General features: G+C 44.9%; 1 protein-coding gene across 1 annotated transcript in view; it reads left to right on the forward strand.

The window, feature by feature from the left end:
- GPAT4 (glycerol-3-phosphate acyltransferase 4) overlaps nt 1-16,185 on the forward strand; it is a 39,494-nt gene that overhangs the window by 6,925 nt on the left and 16,384 nt on the right. Inside the window, exon 2 of the mRNA XM_064370034.1 lies at nt 7,410-8,421. Coding sequence (XP_064226104.1) covers nt 8,257-8,421 — 165 coding nt within the window. The 5' untranslated portion in view covers nt 7,410-8,256. The remainder of the gene's footprint in view (nt 1-7,409; nt 8,422-16,185) is intronic.

Here is a 16,185-nt window from a genome sequence, read left to right on the forward strand (position 1 = left end):
GAAGAAACTTGACACATGCAGTAATGTGGATGGTTTTCAAAATCATTAGGCTGAGTGAAGTAAACTGGCTAAAAAGATTTTTTTAAACAAGAAAAAGGCAAGGAAGCTGCTTCTGATCACATACACAGTACTCACATGTCAGCTGGCATTGAAATTGAGCCATCAGAGCAGTGTTCAGGTCATATAATGAATTGTCTTGGGTTTTAAAGCTCCAGCAAATCAAATTGTCCTCATCAAAATATCCTCCGTCCTTTTTTGGTTTTGTTTTCTGTTTTTTGTTTTGCCAGCTTCAAGAGATGGTTCTGTTGCTTTGGGGTGAACTTGGTACCAGTGCCATGTTACTTATGCAGTTCTAACTCAAGGAAGTTCTGGAGGCCGTAATGATCTTACATAAGACCAAGGCCCTGAACCCGACCATGTTCTGTCTTCCTTGTGAGTCAAGTCATCCTTTGGCAGGTTGGATCCTGGCTTTGTCTTCAGTGATTTATGTTTATCCAGGATGATGCCAGCTGTGTGTGTTGTGGGTTTTCAGCACTTCGGGTTCACGTCAACCGAGTCGCTCTGAGAGCTGCCCTGTCTCTTTGGAAACGTCTATGCACTTTCCCCACTAAGCAGCAGCATCCTGTTCGAGCAAATTTCTTCTTTTTTTTTTTTTTTTTTTTTTTTTTGAGACAGAGTTTCGCTCTTGTTACCCAGGCTGGAGTGCAATGGCGCGATCTCGGCTCACCGCAACCTCCGCCTCCTGGGTTCAGGCAATTCTCCTGCCTCAGCCTCCTGAGTAGCTGGGATTACAGGCACGCGCCACCATGCCCAGCTAATTTTTTGTATCTTTAGTAGAGATGGGGTTTCACAATGTTGACCAGGATGGTCTCGATCTCTTGACCTCGTGATCCACCAGCCTCGGCCTCCCAAAGTGCTGGGATTACAGGCATGAGCCACCGCGCCCGGCCGGAGCAAATTTCTTAGACTCTACTAGTCCCGACACACTTGACACTAAATTCAGCCTAGCACACATTTCCTCGTGCCTGTCTGTTGACATCACAGACGTCACAGTTGGGACATTTGGTAGGCCTGTGTCCTGACAGTAAACTAGGAGAAATGAATGGCTTTTCTCTGAATTGTAACCCACCCCAAAGCAAGTGAGGAGTCAGCCTGGGGATCAGGAAGTGCACTAGACTGGGCATCAGTCGGGAGTTGTAGTCCTGCCTCTGTTACCAGCCAGTTTTATAACTTGTCCCAGTCATCGAACCCTTCCAGGGCTCAGTTATTCAAGCCATAAAATGAAGAGGTTGGACTAGAATTCTGAAAGAATAACTAATAAAGATGTGATTTGTCATCATTTTATTTTTATTGCCTCCAGCTTTATGGTGATGATTAGTAGTAGATGCTTCTGTCTGTTGAGCATTTTGTGCCAAGCACTGCACTGATAGCTTGATAGGCATCACGTTCAGTCTTCACAACGATACCACAGGATCTGTATTATTCCCACTTTACAGGTGAGAAAACAGAAGCATGAAATGTTGCTTTTTTGAGGTCAGACAGCCAGAAAGTAGGAAGGCTGGTTTTGAATGTAGCTTGTCTGATTCCATGTATGTTTGACCATCATGCTTTACTGCTTCCCTGACATTCTGCAATTTTAAATAAAGACATAAGTACAAAAAACTTGTTTCAGGAAGGAATTTTAGAAGACATCTGGTCAAACTACCCTAATGTATCTGCCACTGTGCAGCATGCAGATGTAGGTGAAGGTCTCCCTACACAGCCTATTCTTTTTGAATCTTAGGTTCTTTTAAACATAGCTTTATTGAGATACAAGTCACCTATTGAAAGCGTACAGTTCAGTGGGATTTATTATGTTCACAGATGTGTACAGTCATCAACATAGTTTTAGAACATTTTCATCACCTCAGAAGGAAACCTTTTAGCCATCAATTGCGTGTCTCCCCACTCTTGCCAGCTCTAAAGTAACCAGTAGTTTACTTTCTGTCTGTAGATTTGCCTATTTTGTGTAAATGGAATCAGTATGTGGTCTTTTTGATGAGTTTCGTTTACTTAGTCTGATGTTTTGAAGGTTTGTCCATGTTACAGCTGTATCATTTCCTCATTTTTATGGCCAAAGGTGCCGTTGTATGGATGTACCGTTTTGTTTATTCGGGCATCAGTTGATGGACATTTCAGTCTTTTCCGTCTTTCGGCTATTCTGAATAATGCCACTGTAAGTATTCATGTGCGACTGTTTTGTGTAGACAGTTTGTCTTTCTCTTGGGTATATACCAAGGGGTGGAATTGCGAGGGACATGGTAACTTTACCGTTCTCCCGGCTGCATTATCTTACATTCCCACCAGCAAAGCCTGAGGGTTGGATTCTTAGTATTGAGCTAGAATTTACATCCCATAACTACCAACCATAACACCAATTCCCTTGCGTCAGGGGTCTCAAGCAAATCTGTTTTTTCTAGGTGACAGCCAGCCTGGTCTGGCCTTCTGACTGCTCTCCAGTACTGAAGGGCTTCCTCCAGGTTTCATGTCCTGGGATGTCGTTCTAGATCCTCACCACCTCTCTTATGAATGTGCTCCCTCTCCTTGTTTTTTAAGAGAACTAGATGCCTTTTACTTCTGGGTAATTCGTGCTCAGAGATGGTTGTCTTCTTAGTTTCAGTTGTCCTTACTCAGTTAACTGTTAAGAACCCTTAACTCGGTAGTCTGAAATGGTTACACATTGGAATTGCTCGAGTGTCTTAAGAACAAATCTAGATTGTACCTGCAGAGATTCTAATTTATTTCATCTGAGCTGAGGCCCAGTGATGCAATTCAGCATCCTGAGTAGAGAACCAGTACAGCCTTCAGCAGCCAGGGGATGGCTCTGGCAGGGTCTCTGAGGGCCCACATGGCTCATGCCCCTGCCATCTGTGCATGGGTAGCAGCTGTCCTGATTCAGATTTACTGTGAGAGTCTCAGTTTTTACTAATGTGTTTGCACAGAATGCCATTTTGAAGCCTCAAGCATTTATGTTCCTGTTTTCTGGAGAGGTCCCGTTTGCCCCCAGTATTCTCTGCAGACACTGACTGTGACCGTGTTTTCCTCCCTGTCAGGCCATGTGCATTTTCTGGATAGGAAAGCGTGCTCCAGCTATTTTAGGGGCTTGTAAACACTTTAGGCAAAAGTGGTAGTTGAAAACCTCATTAGTATAATGTCATTACTTCTTGGGGAATACCTTCAAATCCCCCTTCTCCTTCCTGGTGACGGGCTTAGATGCATAGTATTCCATTTTATCCTCTACTGGGGACATTGATGTTTGTTTTGGTATTACAGACAATGGTGTGACCAGTAACCCAGCGTGTATTATCACTTTGCTCATGCTTTAGAATACAGGGTTTAGACGCTTTTGCTCTACTGACGTTTGGGGCTGGACAGTTCCTCACTGTGGGAGCTGTCTTGTGCATTGTAAGATGTGCAGCAGCATCTCCGCCCTGCACGCTGTGCTAGGTGCCAGTAGTAACACTCCCGTCCTGAGTAGTGGCAGCCAAAAATTCCTGCAGATACTGCCACATGTTCCCAAAGGAAGTAAAGAAGTTACCCTTGGTTGGGAACCACTGGTCTGATTTATCCTTAGGATAAATTTCTAGAAGTGGAATTGCTGGATCTAAGGTTAAGTACATTGAAAATTTTGGTGGCAGTTGCTAAATTGTTCTTCATAGACGTTGAACCCATTTTACACTCCAACCAGCAGGATTTGAGGATGTTTTCTCATTCTTACCAGTACAGTGGTTTATCACAATTTCTTTGCCATCTCACTGTAGTTTCAATTTGAATTTCTCTGTTTTATGGCTAATCTTTTTATTGAACACTTACTGTTTGCTAGGTAAGTTGTGTTTTTTGGCTTGTGGATTTTGTGTCATACATTGTAATGCCTTCCTCTCTAAGCCTTCTTGAAGTTTGGTACCTAGAACTGAAGACTGAGTTTCTTCTGATCCTGATGAAATGATAATATGTGTCATTCATTGAGATCTAACATGTAACAGGCATTGTGCTTGGTGTGCTCCAAAAATACATGCATTCTTGTGTGATCTAAGCATGTATTGATAAAGTGGCCTTTCTTTCACCTTTTGAGTTGGCACAGGGCCTCTGTCTGCACATATTCTAGTAGTTACGGTCCCTGAGTTGGGATGTATCACAGAGAGCTGGCTAAAAAGTATGTTATTCTGCAATTAGGAGTGCTAATAGTCCCTGCCCAGTACCTTGTGATTGGGTCAGAATTGGTGTAGATGCCTTGATTTAAATTAAGTTCTCTTCTTTTCCAGGAGTCTATTTTCCTTGTCAACAATCATCATAGTTTGAAATTGTGACTTTTGTGTGCACTTTTGTGTGCTTGTTTGTGGATGTGTGTCCTGAGGCCTGTCTCCTCACCACTGAACAACAGCTAAGACCTGGTGTACTGTCTGGCACACACTGTGTGCCCAGTGAGTATTTGCTGAATGAATGAACGTCACTCCAAGAACTGAAGCCATTTGGGGACCTAAAGGCTCAGATTTGCCATTCCATGGGTTGAAGAGTTAGGTTAGCTTAGTGATGGGCTCTGTCGCCTTCCTGGAATGGAGGCAGCTGCCTTCCTAAAAGGCTCGGAACTAGCTGATTCTCTGGAATGTTTGGGCTGTGGGGGAACTTTCGCCCTGATGATTCTAGGTGAGTTTGGCTGGAACCCAGCTGTGGACATTGAGAGAAAAAGTGAATATTCCTCTCAATGAATGGCTTCCCCAGCTCACACTCTTTAAGGAGTCATGCTTGTAACTAGAAGTTCTCGTTTGATTGAGTTCTGATGTGAACAGTTTTCTGATATTTCCAGACATCAAAGTCTGTATTAAGGGGACCTTACGTAAGCCACCAGTTACCTCTGGCTTTAATGATTTTTCAGTTTCTAAACACTACTGGTTTGATAACTCAGTTGGCTTGCTCTTTCCTCTACTTCTAAGAATTTGTGTAAGTATTGTTTAGTGTTGGCCAGATAACTTGTTAGGCCAGTTTGGTGTTCTCTGTCCTGGAGGCTGGCACTCAGAAAAAGGAACTCAGGGGGCGGGGTGGGGCGGGATGGGATGGAACCAGGAGGGCAGCAGGGGAGAGGTCACTGCCTCTGAGCAGAGGAAAGACCAGCAAGGTCATGAGTGCAGACTCTTCCTAGAAGGGGCAGATAGTGAGTATTTTCAGCTCTGCAGGCCATGGTCTCTGTCACATCTTTGCTTTTTTCATCTCTTTAAAAGAGTCTAAGAATGTAAAAACTCATGAGCCTTTGTGAAAGACTGTAGCCAGAGGTGGGTTGTGATTGGCCAACCCTTGAACTAGGTGAAGAAATTGGTTCATTGCTACATGTGTTTACTGGTTTGGGGACATGAACCCAGAATAACCTTGGGAATTCCCAGTTGTGATCCTTAAAGGAGTGATCTACACTCTGGAAGAGGGTCAGAGTGACTCTGGTTTCGGTCACCTTGGGTCTGTGGAACTCAGTGTAACCCTTGCCAGTAGGACAGAGGCCCTTGCTGCCTCTTTCCCATGGCAGTGCTGGCCACGGGCAGTGGGAGACAGCAATGGAGGAGGAAAGGACAGGTTGCCTTGGACAGGCCTAGGGACTTTGGTAACTCAGGTTACCAAAACCTGAACCGCCTCCAGAACACGGTTAGAAAACTGGCATGTACAACTGTTTATAAAAATAAAAGAGCATGTCTGTACCTTGAATTCTGAGAACACCACCAAATTCTGATACTGGGGTCCAGATCCTGATAGTTTTCTCTAATCACAAGAAGTTCTGTAGAGCAGGCTGGCTTGAAGGAAGTGCTACTTCGTTTTCAGGCATGTAGTTTGGGAGATAGGAAGGAGTAGGGGTTACAGAGCAGGGGCCTGGAAATGGACGCACTTGTCCTGCTTCCTACTCTCTGCAACCCTGGGTGACTTCCTTAATCTTCTCAGCCTCAGCGTCCTCACCTGTAGATCCGGATGACAGTGACTCCACCGTACAGCCGTCGTGAGGATTACGTGAGGGTGGTATGTGTGAAATGCTCCTTAGTGCAATGCTTGGCGTGTTGTAAGCACTCAGTGTTAGCAATAGCAATGACAGTGTGAAGTGGAAGGAAACGTAAGAAGTGGCCGTCAGAGCTAGGAACTAGGGTTTCTGACCCAGTGCCACTGAATAGCACGTCCTTGTAGACTAGAGCATTTTGTCCTCAGAAGTGTGTGAATGTCATGGAGCCGTACAGAGGAACTGGGTCTGTGTCTACCTGTCTCAGCTTCCTGATACGTAAAGTGGAAGTCGTACAGATTGATGGGCTGGGGATAACCAAACGAGGTAACAAGGGAAGAACCTTGAGTTCTCAGATTTTAAACCAAAGTCAGTACTTGTTCATTTGTTCAATTTCTTAAACTTCTAAGTATTTGGAAGAGCCTGAAGGTGATTGGTATGAAGCCAAAATGTTTGCCAGAGAGACTTGATAGGGTACCCCCAAGTTCAGGGATTTGGAATGAGTGATGTAAAATTGGGATACTTCTGTGAGGTATTTGAAATAGTGGAATTTCAAAATGAGTGGCCAGTGTGGGGGAAGGCTGGAGGAGTTTAATCTCTATGTGGAAAATGTGACAAGATCTTGCAAATTTAAAAATGTGTATTTTTTTTTTCCTCTGCAATTCCATTTCTAGGAATTTACCCTGAAAATCTATTTGCTAAGCTCATTTTGTATACTAAGTCATGCATGTACCTGGTTATTCCTTACAGCATTATTTATACAAAAAAAGTAAAAATGTCAGTGTTTAGCCTTAGGAGACTGGTCAGCTGAATCATGGCACGTTCTTAAGTTGAAAACTGTGCACCTGGAGAATGAGGGAGCTCTGTGTGTACTGATGGGACATTCTTCTAAGACATGTTGAGTTAAAAACAAAAAGCAAGGTGAAGAATAATCCATCATTGTTGCCAGGCCTGGGGGCAGTGGTGATGGAGACCGCTGTGATTTCCTTGCAGAAGCATAGGGTGTCTTGGGAAGAATACAGAGGTGGTTACAGCCTTTAGTCGCGCCTGTGCAGAACCACTCTGAGTACCTGGGGGACAGGTAGGAGGGGGCGTACTTTCCATAGCACACCCTTTTTATCTTTGAAATGTGTCTTCCATACATGTATTTTCTATTCAGAAAGTTTGACCACAGATCATATCATTTGGGTTGAAAACTGAAACCCCTGTGTTTCCCTCCCACATTCACGTCTGCCACCTGTTGGCTCTGCCTGGTCTCCTTGACCTTGATGACTTGAGAAGCAGGCGTTGACCACACTGGCAGTTTTAGGCTCACCCTGAAACAGTCCCCCTGGCCCCCAGCATGTTGACATTCCGCCTCTTGATTTGTGTGACTGACAATGTTTCTGTTTCTCTCTCCCAGCTTTGGCAGCATGTAAGCAGCTGTTTGCCAAGAACCCAGGTTACTGCTAAGAAAGAGCCTTAGGGAGAAGAGCGTCCAAGGGGAACCAATGCCAGATGCATCTGGAATTACACTCAGCGCTTGCAGCATGAGACATCATATGCCATCGTCTCTTTCCTGCTGGCAAAGACTGTAGCTCTCCAGGTAGGGAGGGTCCTGGGAGCTGCGAGCACCAGGAGCCTCGCCAGGGAGGATGGGGCCAGATATGAACTTTCTACAATGAACACGGTTTTCAGCTTATGAAGGAATTTTAAGTAAAACAATTATTTAATTTCCACATATTCAAGTTCAAAAGCCTTCTATGTGAAGAGCCAGTAGCTTCCCCTCCAAAGGCGTTATCAGGATTTTTCTGGCACCAAGTTGAACTCTTCCTGGTACTTCTGGCAGTGACAGATCCACAGGAAAGATTTATCTGTTGAAGGCTCTTGGGGAGGAAAACCACATAAGACCTCTGGAAGCAGCATCAGGACAGCAGAGCAGAGCTCCCACCTTCACTGTTCACTTGCACAGAAACTCTGTCTGGACTCGGATGCTTTTACTGAAGACCCATCGAGCTTCATTCATTTCCAGAGTCCCTCCGTTCCAGAGAGACCTGGTGTTTGCAGCTGCCTCCTGTGGCCCTGTTTTCCCGTCATTCTCCTCCCAGGCCTTCTATTCAGGCGGTTGAAGGGCGTTGAGTTTGGAATGGGGTTTGCTGTCCTTCGGGAATTTGCTTCCTTTCCCTGGCTGGTGCTGTTGGGAAGGACCATCTGAAGTCTGCAGTTTGTTCTTGGGGAGGCAGGTGCTGGCCTGGCCTGGATCCTCCACCATGTTTCTGTTGCTGCCTTTTGATAGCCTGATTGTCAACCTTCTGGGCATCTCCCTGACTGTCCTCTTCACCCTCCTTCTCGTTTTCATCATAGTGCCAGCCATTTTTGGAGTCTCCTTTGGTATCCGCAAACTCTACATGAAAACTCTGTTAAAAATATTTGCGGTAAGTTGTGCCGTTACAAAAGGTTGCTTCACAGAGGAGAAAGGAAGTGCTTTTGGCAAAGAGTTGTTCTTACGGGACTGTTGTTATCTCTTTGTTAGATAGGGAGAAAGTTGGGAGAATGGGAAGTGGGTTTTTGACTAAAAAGGATAACTAAATGTGTACTTTTGAAAGGTACTTGTGTGTTTGATTCATGCTGAGCAGAGGGACCTATACCGTGACTCCACATACTGCCTGTTTATTTCAAAGAGAACGGGGCTTAGAATGAAAGGAAAGCACTGCCAATCTCTGTTTCTTCTTACATAACAGATGCCATAGCTTGAAGCTGCTGCAGGCATCTTCCCTCACCGAGAAGCCCGGGAGAGGCTCTTCTCTCCAGGCATTCATTCTAAGTAGGTCCTTGCATTTCACACTAAAAGAATGGACAGAAAAGGGCGTTTGAATTGTTTTATTTTCTTAAAGATGGAAGCGAAAGATACATTTCTGAACATATGTCAAAATTTGCCTGACCATTGAATTATACCAGACTGGTTACATTGTAAGGAAATGGGTGAGAGGGTTGCTTTTGAGAGTTGATCTCTCCCACAAGACTTAAATACCTCAGTACAGGTTTGGTGATTTAATTGTAATATCTGTTTTTAGTTGTCACCAAATCTTTAGGGATTCATGTATAATGTAAGAAGTGCACTTACAGCAGTAAAAATAATACAGCATTATTTGTTCATCTTGTATCTTTTTTTCAAGAGGGAGTCTTGCTCTGTTGCCCAGGTTGGAGTGCAGTGGCATGATCTCTGCTCACTGCAACCTCTGCCTCTGGGATTCAAGCAATACACCTACCTCAGCCTCCTGAGTAGCTGGAATTACAAGTGTTCGCTACTGCAACTGGCTAATTTTTTTGTATTTTTAGTAGAGACAGGTTTCACCATGTTGGCCAGTCTGGTCTCGAACTCCTGACCTCCAGTGATCTGCTCACCTCAGCCTCCCAAAGTGCTGGGATTACAGGTGTGAGTCACTGTACCCAGCCCATATTCTATCTTTTGGTTTTGAGAGTTAACTTTTATCATTTTTCTTTGATTCCTTATAATTCTGTGGTAGACAGGGCATTTTATCAATCTGCATTTTATTTATATCTGCATTTTATCACTGAAGAAAAAGACTCAGATTAAGTGACCTATGTGAAATTTTACATTATAGTGGGAAATATTTTTATGTTTGTCATTGAATCTTGGGTTTTATATTTTTTGGTACTTACTATGCCTGTAAGCATATGTTTTTTTCCTACATTTAAGAAAACGGAGGAGAAATTGACAACATAATCATTTTAGAGTGAACAGTTCAGTGGTGTTTATTCACATTGTTTTTTGTCCAGTTCACCACATTTTCATCAGTCCCACACTCATTAAGCATTCACTCCCCATTCCTCCCTCCCCGCCAGCCCCTGGCAACCACATCTGCATCTGTCTCTGAATTTACCTATTCTGCATATTTCACGTGAATGGAATCATACCAGATATGCCCTTTTGTGTCTGGCTTCTTTCACTCAGCATAACATTATCAGGGTTCATCAGCAGCATAGCACATGTCACTACTTCTCTTCTGCGTGTTTGTGGGTGGGGGGCCGAATTGTATTTTACATAATTTACTTATCCTTTCATCCATTGATGGACAAAGATGGGCTGTTTCCACCTACTCTGGCTATTGAATAGTGCTGCTCTGTGTTCATGCATTTGTTGGAGTACCTGTTTTTAAGAACTGATCTTTGAGCATTGCTTAGGATGGACTTGGGGTTATCTGTATCTGGGTCCTTGCTACTCAGAGCGTGGTCTGCAGAGCTGCCACATGAGTGTCAACAAGCAGCTGGTTAGAAATGGCCATTGCAGGCCCATCCCAGACCTATTGAATTAGACTCTGCACAGGTGAGTCAGATGCGTACTAACGTGTGAGGAGTAGTGATCTAGTCAGTCTTTGGACTGGCTGTTTTTCTAGTGTATTTATTTTAACTAATCAGGAAATGTAGTTTTCAAATATTTTAGTCCAAGAAAATCTTGAGCAGCACGCAGGATCCCTGTGGATGATACAACTTACTCCCTGTGCCCTTTTACCACCATGAGAACATCTACCAGGATAGAATTAGTAGAAAAGCTGATAAACTTGGGACACAGTCAGTGGTGTCTAGCTTTCGTTTATGTTTGTAAGCAAGTGGTTATTTCATGGACCTATGGAAATTGTAATTACTAAAGTGTAAAAGTAAGAGTTATGAGCCTAGAGTTCTCTTTTAGTAGTTAAACTTTCACTTGGATGACTTTGGGTGGGACGAAAGGCATAGAATCCATGTGTATTCCTTCCTCCATTTTGAAAATGCCCCCCAAATTAATGCTTTAAAGTTTGTACCCAAATAAATCCTTTGTATTGTGACTATTTTTTAAAATGTACACTCTTACGACTTTTAATGTAGATTAATAATACAATGGAAACCTCATCATATGTGTACCTTGGGGTAATTTATGAGACATGCAGTCTTGAGCCAACAGAGACTGTTTGAAGGCATATCTTGAAAATTACTGGTTTGGGCCACAGTGATTTGTGTATTTATTTATTTATGAGACAGAGTCTCACTTTTTTGCCCAGGCCGGAGTGCAGTGGCATGATCTCGGCTCACTGCAATCTCCGCCTCTTGGGTTCAAGAGATTCTCCTGCCTCAGACACCCGAGTAGCTGGGATGACAGGTGTGTGCCACCACACCTGGCTAATTTTTGTATTTTTAGTAAAGATAGGGTTTCTTCATCTTGCTCAGGCTGGTCTTGAATTCCTGGCCTCAAGGGATCCATCCGACTCAGCCTCCCAAAGTGCTGAGATGACAGGTGTGAGCCACCGCGCCTGGCCTGGGGCACAGTGATTTAGAAGTGATAATGGAAGTAGCACATGTATATTTGTGACGTCAACATTTAGAATTTCAGAAACTAGATTTGCACCCCTTCCTTCCTAGAGGTGTGTGCCAGCCACTGAAATGGTTGTGGATGCCCTGTGGGGCCTGTCCTGTTTGTGGATGGTTAAGCCCTGGCTGTAAACTGTCAGGTGGACCAGAGAAGACTGGTGTATTCTCACAGGGGCCTGGGGGTGCTCCGGAGGAGTGCTGGTCTTTTCTCAGCCTCGGTTACTGCTCTGAGTCCATCTGAATGGACAGTAGGAACTGAATGCTGCCTTCTCAGTGGTCACATAGGTACAGCTGGACTTGGCCCAGTGGGCTCCAGGTCTTGAGAAGTTCTGTCTGTGTATCTATCTAAAATACACCTACACTTGTAGGTGTTTGTATGTACCTTTTTTAAAATTGAGGAGTCTCTTAATCTATTTAGGCTCTGTCACAAACTACCAGGGTCTGGGCAGCTTAAAAAACACATTTAGTTTTTGCAATTCTGGAGGCTAGGAAAACCAGGTCCAGGCACCACCAAATTTGGTGTCTGGTGAGGCTGCTTCCTGGTTCATAGACGTCTGTCTTCTCTCTGTGCCCTCATGCAGCAGAGGGATGAGGGAGCTCTCTGAGGCCCTTTTTATAAGGGTACTACTAGTGCCATTCATGATGGCTTCACCATCATGACCTTATCACTTCCCAAAGGCTCCACCTCCAGATACTATCCCCTTGGGGCTTAGGTTTCAACATGAATTTTGAGGGGATGTAAACATTTATTCTCTAGCAAGGAGAGACCTTTATTTTGCTTTTTAAAGCCTCTTCACCCCTTCCTAAATTGAAATAATACGTATAATTTTACAGCCAGAAGAAAGCTCAGAAATCGTCTTCATTTTGCTCTTCCCCCTCCCGTGAACACATTTAAATGGCCTAGGGAAGCATTTTAAAAAAAATACTTGTGGGGCTGGGCACAGTGGCTCATGCCTGGAATCCCAGCACTTTGGGAGGCAGGTGGCTGAGGTCGGGAGTTCGAGACCAGCCTGGCCAACACGGTGAAACCCCGTCTCTACTAAAAATGCAAAAATCAGCTGGGTGTGGCGATGCATGTCTGTAATCCCAGCTACTCCGGAGGCTGAGGCAAGAGAATCGCTTTAACCCGGAGGTGGAGGTTGCAGCCTGCCAAGATCACACCACTGCACTCCAGCCTGGGCAACAGAGCAAGACTCCATCTCAAAAAAAAAAAGAAAAAACTTTTGAGCCCCAGAACCTGCTTTAATTGATCTGGATGGGCCTTTTTTTAAAAGTTCCTCAGGGTATTCTGATGTCCCTTCCAAGTGTGGACCTGGCTCAGTGACTGTTCCTGACACAGAGGATGCAGGGTCATGATGCTGTGATGTGTGAGATTAGAATGCAGTGGAGCTTCTATCTGGCCCCTCTCTCAGGCTGCTTGCCCCTGGACCCTAGCCACCATGTTGGGTGTAGGCAGCCCAGCTCCCAGCTTTGTGAGGCCCTGAAGGGCAGCACCAGCCACCCCACACTGAAACTGAAAGGATGAGTCTTCTGAGGATTCCAGTCCTCAGCTGCTTAGAATGAATGAATGAATGGAGTGAATGTTGTATTAAGCCACTGAGTTTTAGGGTGGCTTGTAATATAGCAATAAGATAACCAGACAGACATCAGACAGTTGTTGTTTTTTTTTGTTTTTGTTTTTGTTTTTTTTTTGAGACAGTCTCGCTCTGTCGCCAGGTGCCAGGCTGGAGTGCAGTGGCGCGATCTCGGCTCACTGCAACCTCTGCCTCCCAGGTTCAAGCAGTTCTCCTGCCTAGCATCCCAAGCAGCTAATTTTTGTAGTTTTTAGTAGAAACGGGGTTTCACCATGTTGGCCAGGATGGTCTCAATCTCTTGACCTCGTGATCCACCTGCCTCAGCCTCCCAAAGTGCTGGGATTACAGGTGTGAGCCACCACGCCTGGCCAACATTAGACAGTTTTAAACATTCATCCATGGCCCACAGCTTGTAACATCTTTTAATTTTTTTGCCTTTTCCCTTTCAGTCTTTGGCAATACACATTTATATTTTATGGCTGTATTAATAGTGTATACTTTTAATTGTGTGTCTGCATTTCCTTTTGGCAATTTATCAGCCATTTTTACATTTTACTAGATAATCTTCATAAAGATCATTAAAACTGGATACCTAATAGTTCATGCGGTCCATACACCTGTGCTTTTGGCAGACCTAAGCAAGCCCTGGCTTACAGCTCCTTTCCCATGACTAGTTCTCCCTATATAGAGGAACCAGGAGAAAATACTTGTGTACCTGCCAAGGGAGAAGGAATATGGAGAGGATACGGGCGGATCAATGTCTTTTCTATTCCCTTTCCTGGAAGACCTAACTGAGTGCAGGTCCTGTTCATGCTGAGTCACAGAAGATCTTTGTGTGCAGAGAGCAGCATGTGACTGGAAGGGTTTTAGACTATTTTCTTTTTTTTTTTTTTGAGACGGAGTTTCGCTCGTTACCCAGGCTGGAGTGCAATGGCGCGATCTCGGCTCACCGCAACCTCCGCCTCCCGGATTCAGGCAATTCTCCTGCCTCAGCCTCCTGAGTAGCTGGGATTACAGGCACGCGCCACCATGCCCAGCTAATTTTTTGTATTTTTAGTAGAGACGGGGTTTCACCATGTTGACCAGGATGGTCTCGATTTCTTGACCTCATGATCCACCTGCCTCGGCCTCCCAAAGTGCTGGGATTACAGGCTTGAGCCACCGCGCCCGGCCTAGACTGTTTTCTTAACGTTTGTGCTTCGCATGAACCCGCTCCACAGTGGTGACGGATCACTAGGAGTAGAATTCCTAGGGGCAGACTCTCAGCTGAGTTGAGAGTAAAGGACGAAGATGAGAATAAAGGTGTGAAAGGAGTTGATCAGGTCACGTTAGAGAAGATGAGACAGCTCTAACGTGATTCGGGTTCAACTCCAAGGTGGAACGCGGTGGTGGCGCGTCATAGAAACCAGTGGCAGTTGTGGAGAAGCTGAAGAGACTGCAGTGGTGGTGGCATTGTGTGCCATGGGCATTCGTTTTGGGTCAGGCAGCCCTTACCTTGAATCCCAGGGCTTTCATTAGTAGCTCTGAAAAGGCATTGAACTTTGCATTGTTTCTTCGTCTAGAGAGTGGGAGTATGAATACCCCTTTCACGTGGTTGTAGTGAAAGAGGTCATTCTGCCCTGATGAGAAGTGTGATTTTAACATAACCTTGAGTAGGTTAAAGGACAAACAAGGAGATGGGAATGATTGGTGGGGGAAGATAATAGGAAGTAGTTCCAGGTTTTATCATTTTAGTCTACTTTTCCATAAGGAGACCTTGATGGAGAGAAATACTGGGAGTTGATGAATTAAATTAGTGACCGCTTACTAAGTGGAAGGCACTCTCTCAGACTGTGCTGAAATGCACATATGGGTAAGTTCTGGCTTCTGCCTCTTGAGGTATGTGTAGGCTAATAGGAAAGACAAATATATGCATGTATAACTAATTCAGAATGGGAGACCAGTTGAAATACACAGGCAGAGGTGAATTCTGATTGCAGGAATTGAGCAGGTAACATTTCTTAGATTTGATGTTTGAACTGGATCGTAAAAGGGAAAAGGATGGAGCATTCTAGAAGCACAGTTGATAACGGCAAAAAGGTAGTCTTGTTTAGAGATGGCACATAGTTCAGTAAGGCAAAAACACTGGGCCGTGGAGGGCATGAGGTGGGCTATAGTACTGAACTTCAGGCATTGGGAAGTCATTGAAGGTTTTTTTTTGAGCCAGAATCTTCCTCTGTCACCCAGGCTGGAGTGCAGTAGTGGTGCAATCTCTGCTCACTGCAGCCTCTGCCTCCTGGGTTCAAGCGATTCTCCTTCCTCAGCCTCCTGAGTAGCTGGAGTTACAGGCGTGTGCCACCACACCCGGCTAATTTTTGTATTTTTGGTGGAGATGGCGTTTTGCCATGTTGGCCAGGCTGGTCTCAAACTCCCAACCGCAAGTGCTTCACCCGCCTCGGCTTCCCAGAGTGCTGGGATTACAGGCATGAGCCACTGCACCCGGCCCATTGAAGGTTTTTGAGCAAGAAAGTGACATGGCTGGAGTCTGGCAGCATGTGTTCAGGTGGATCGGGGGGAGGCAAGAGGGAAGCAATTCAGTAGGGAATAAGGGAGTGCAGAGGACATGGCATGAACCAGGAGGCAGCTGGGTGACAGCATCCTCTTGGGAGGTTGGCAAGGGCTCGCAATACCTTGTCCTATGCATCTCTTCCATCTGGTGCTTCCTGAGCTCCAGCAAACTGAACCTGAAGAGGGGGTTGTGGGAACCCCGATTTATAGCTCGTCAGTCAGAATTCTGGGCCACGTGAGACTTTCAGCTGGCATCTAAAGTAGGGGCAGTCATGTGGAATGAATCTTAATTTGTGGGATCTGATACCAACTCCAGGTTGACAGCCTCAGAATTGAATTGAGTTACAGTACACCCAGCTGGTGCCTGCTGAAGATTTGCTTGTTTGGGATTGGGGAGCAGTCTCCACACATCTGGTGTCAGGAGTGTGCTGTGCACGTATAGTGTAGAGAAGCAGTGTTTTCCCAGAGGCCCTTTGATTTCTTCCCTTAGGGTTTGTAGGGGCCAAGGGAAAGCATCCCCTTTGCCCTTTACAGAGTCACAGAAAAATCAACTCACAAAAGCAGAGTAATAAAAGGCATACACATTTATTAATGTGCACATGAGTTTTACAAAGATCTCAAATAGCCAGATCGTTGATGCTTTTGTAGCATTTGAGGTTACAGAAGCAGTGGGGGTTCTGAGCATGGCAAAAAAAAAAAACAGGCTATGGC

Source organism: Aotus nancymaae, unplaced genomic scaffold, assembly GCF_030222135.1.
Source record: "Aotus nancymaae isolate 86718 unplaced genomic scaffold, 86718_ANA_hifiasm-v0.15.2.pri h1tg000097l, whole genome shotgun sequence".
Taxonomy (NCBI): domain Eukaryota; kingdom Metazoa; phylum Chordata; class Mammalia; order Primates; family Aotidae; genus Aotus; species Aotus nancymaae.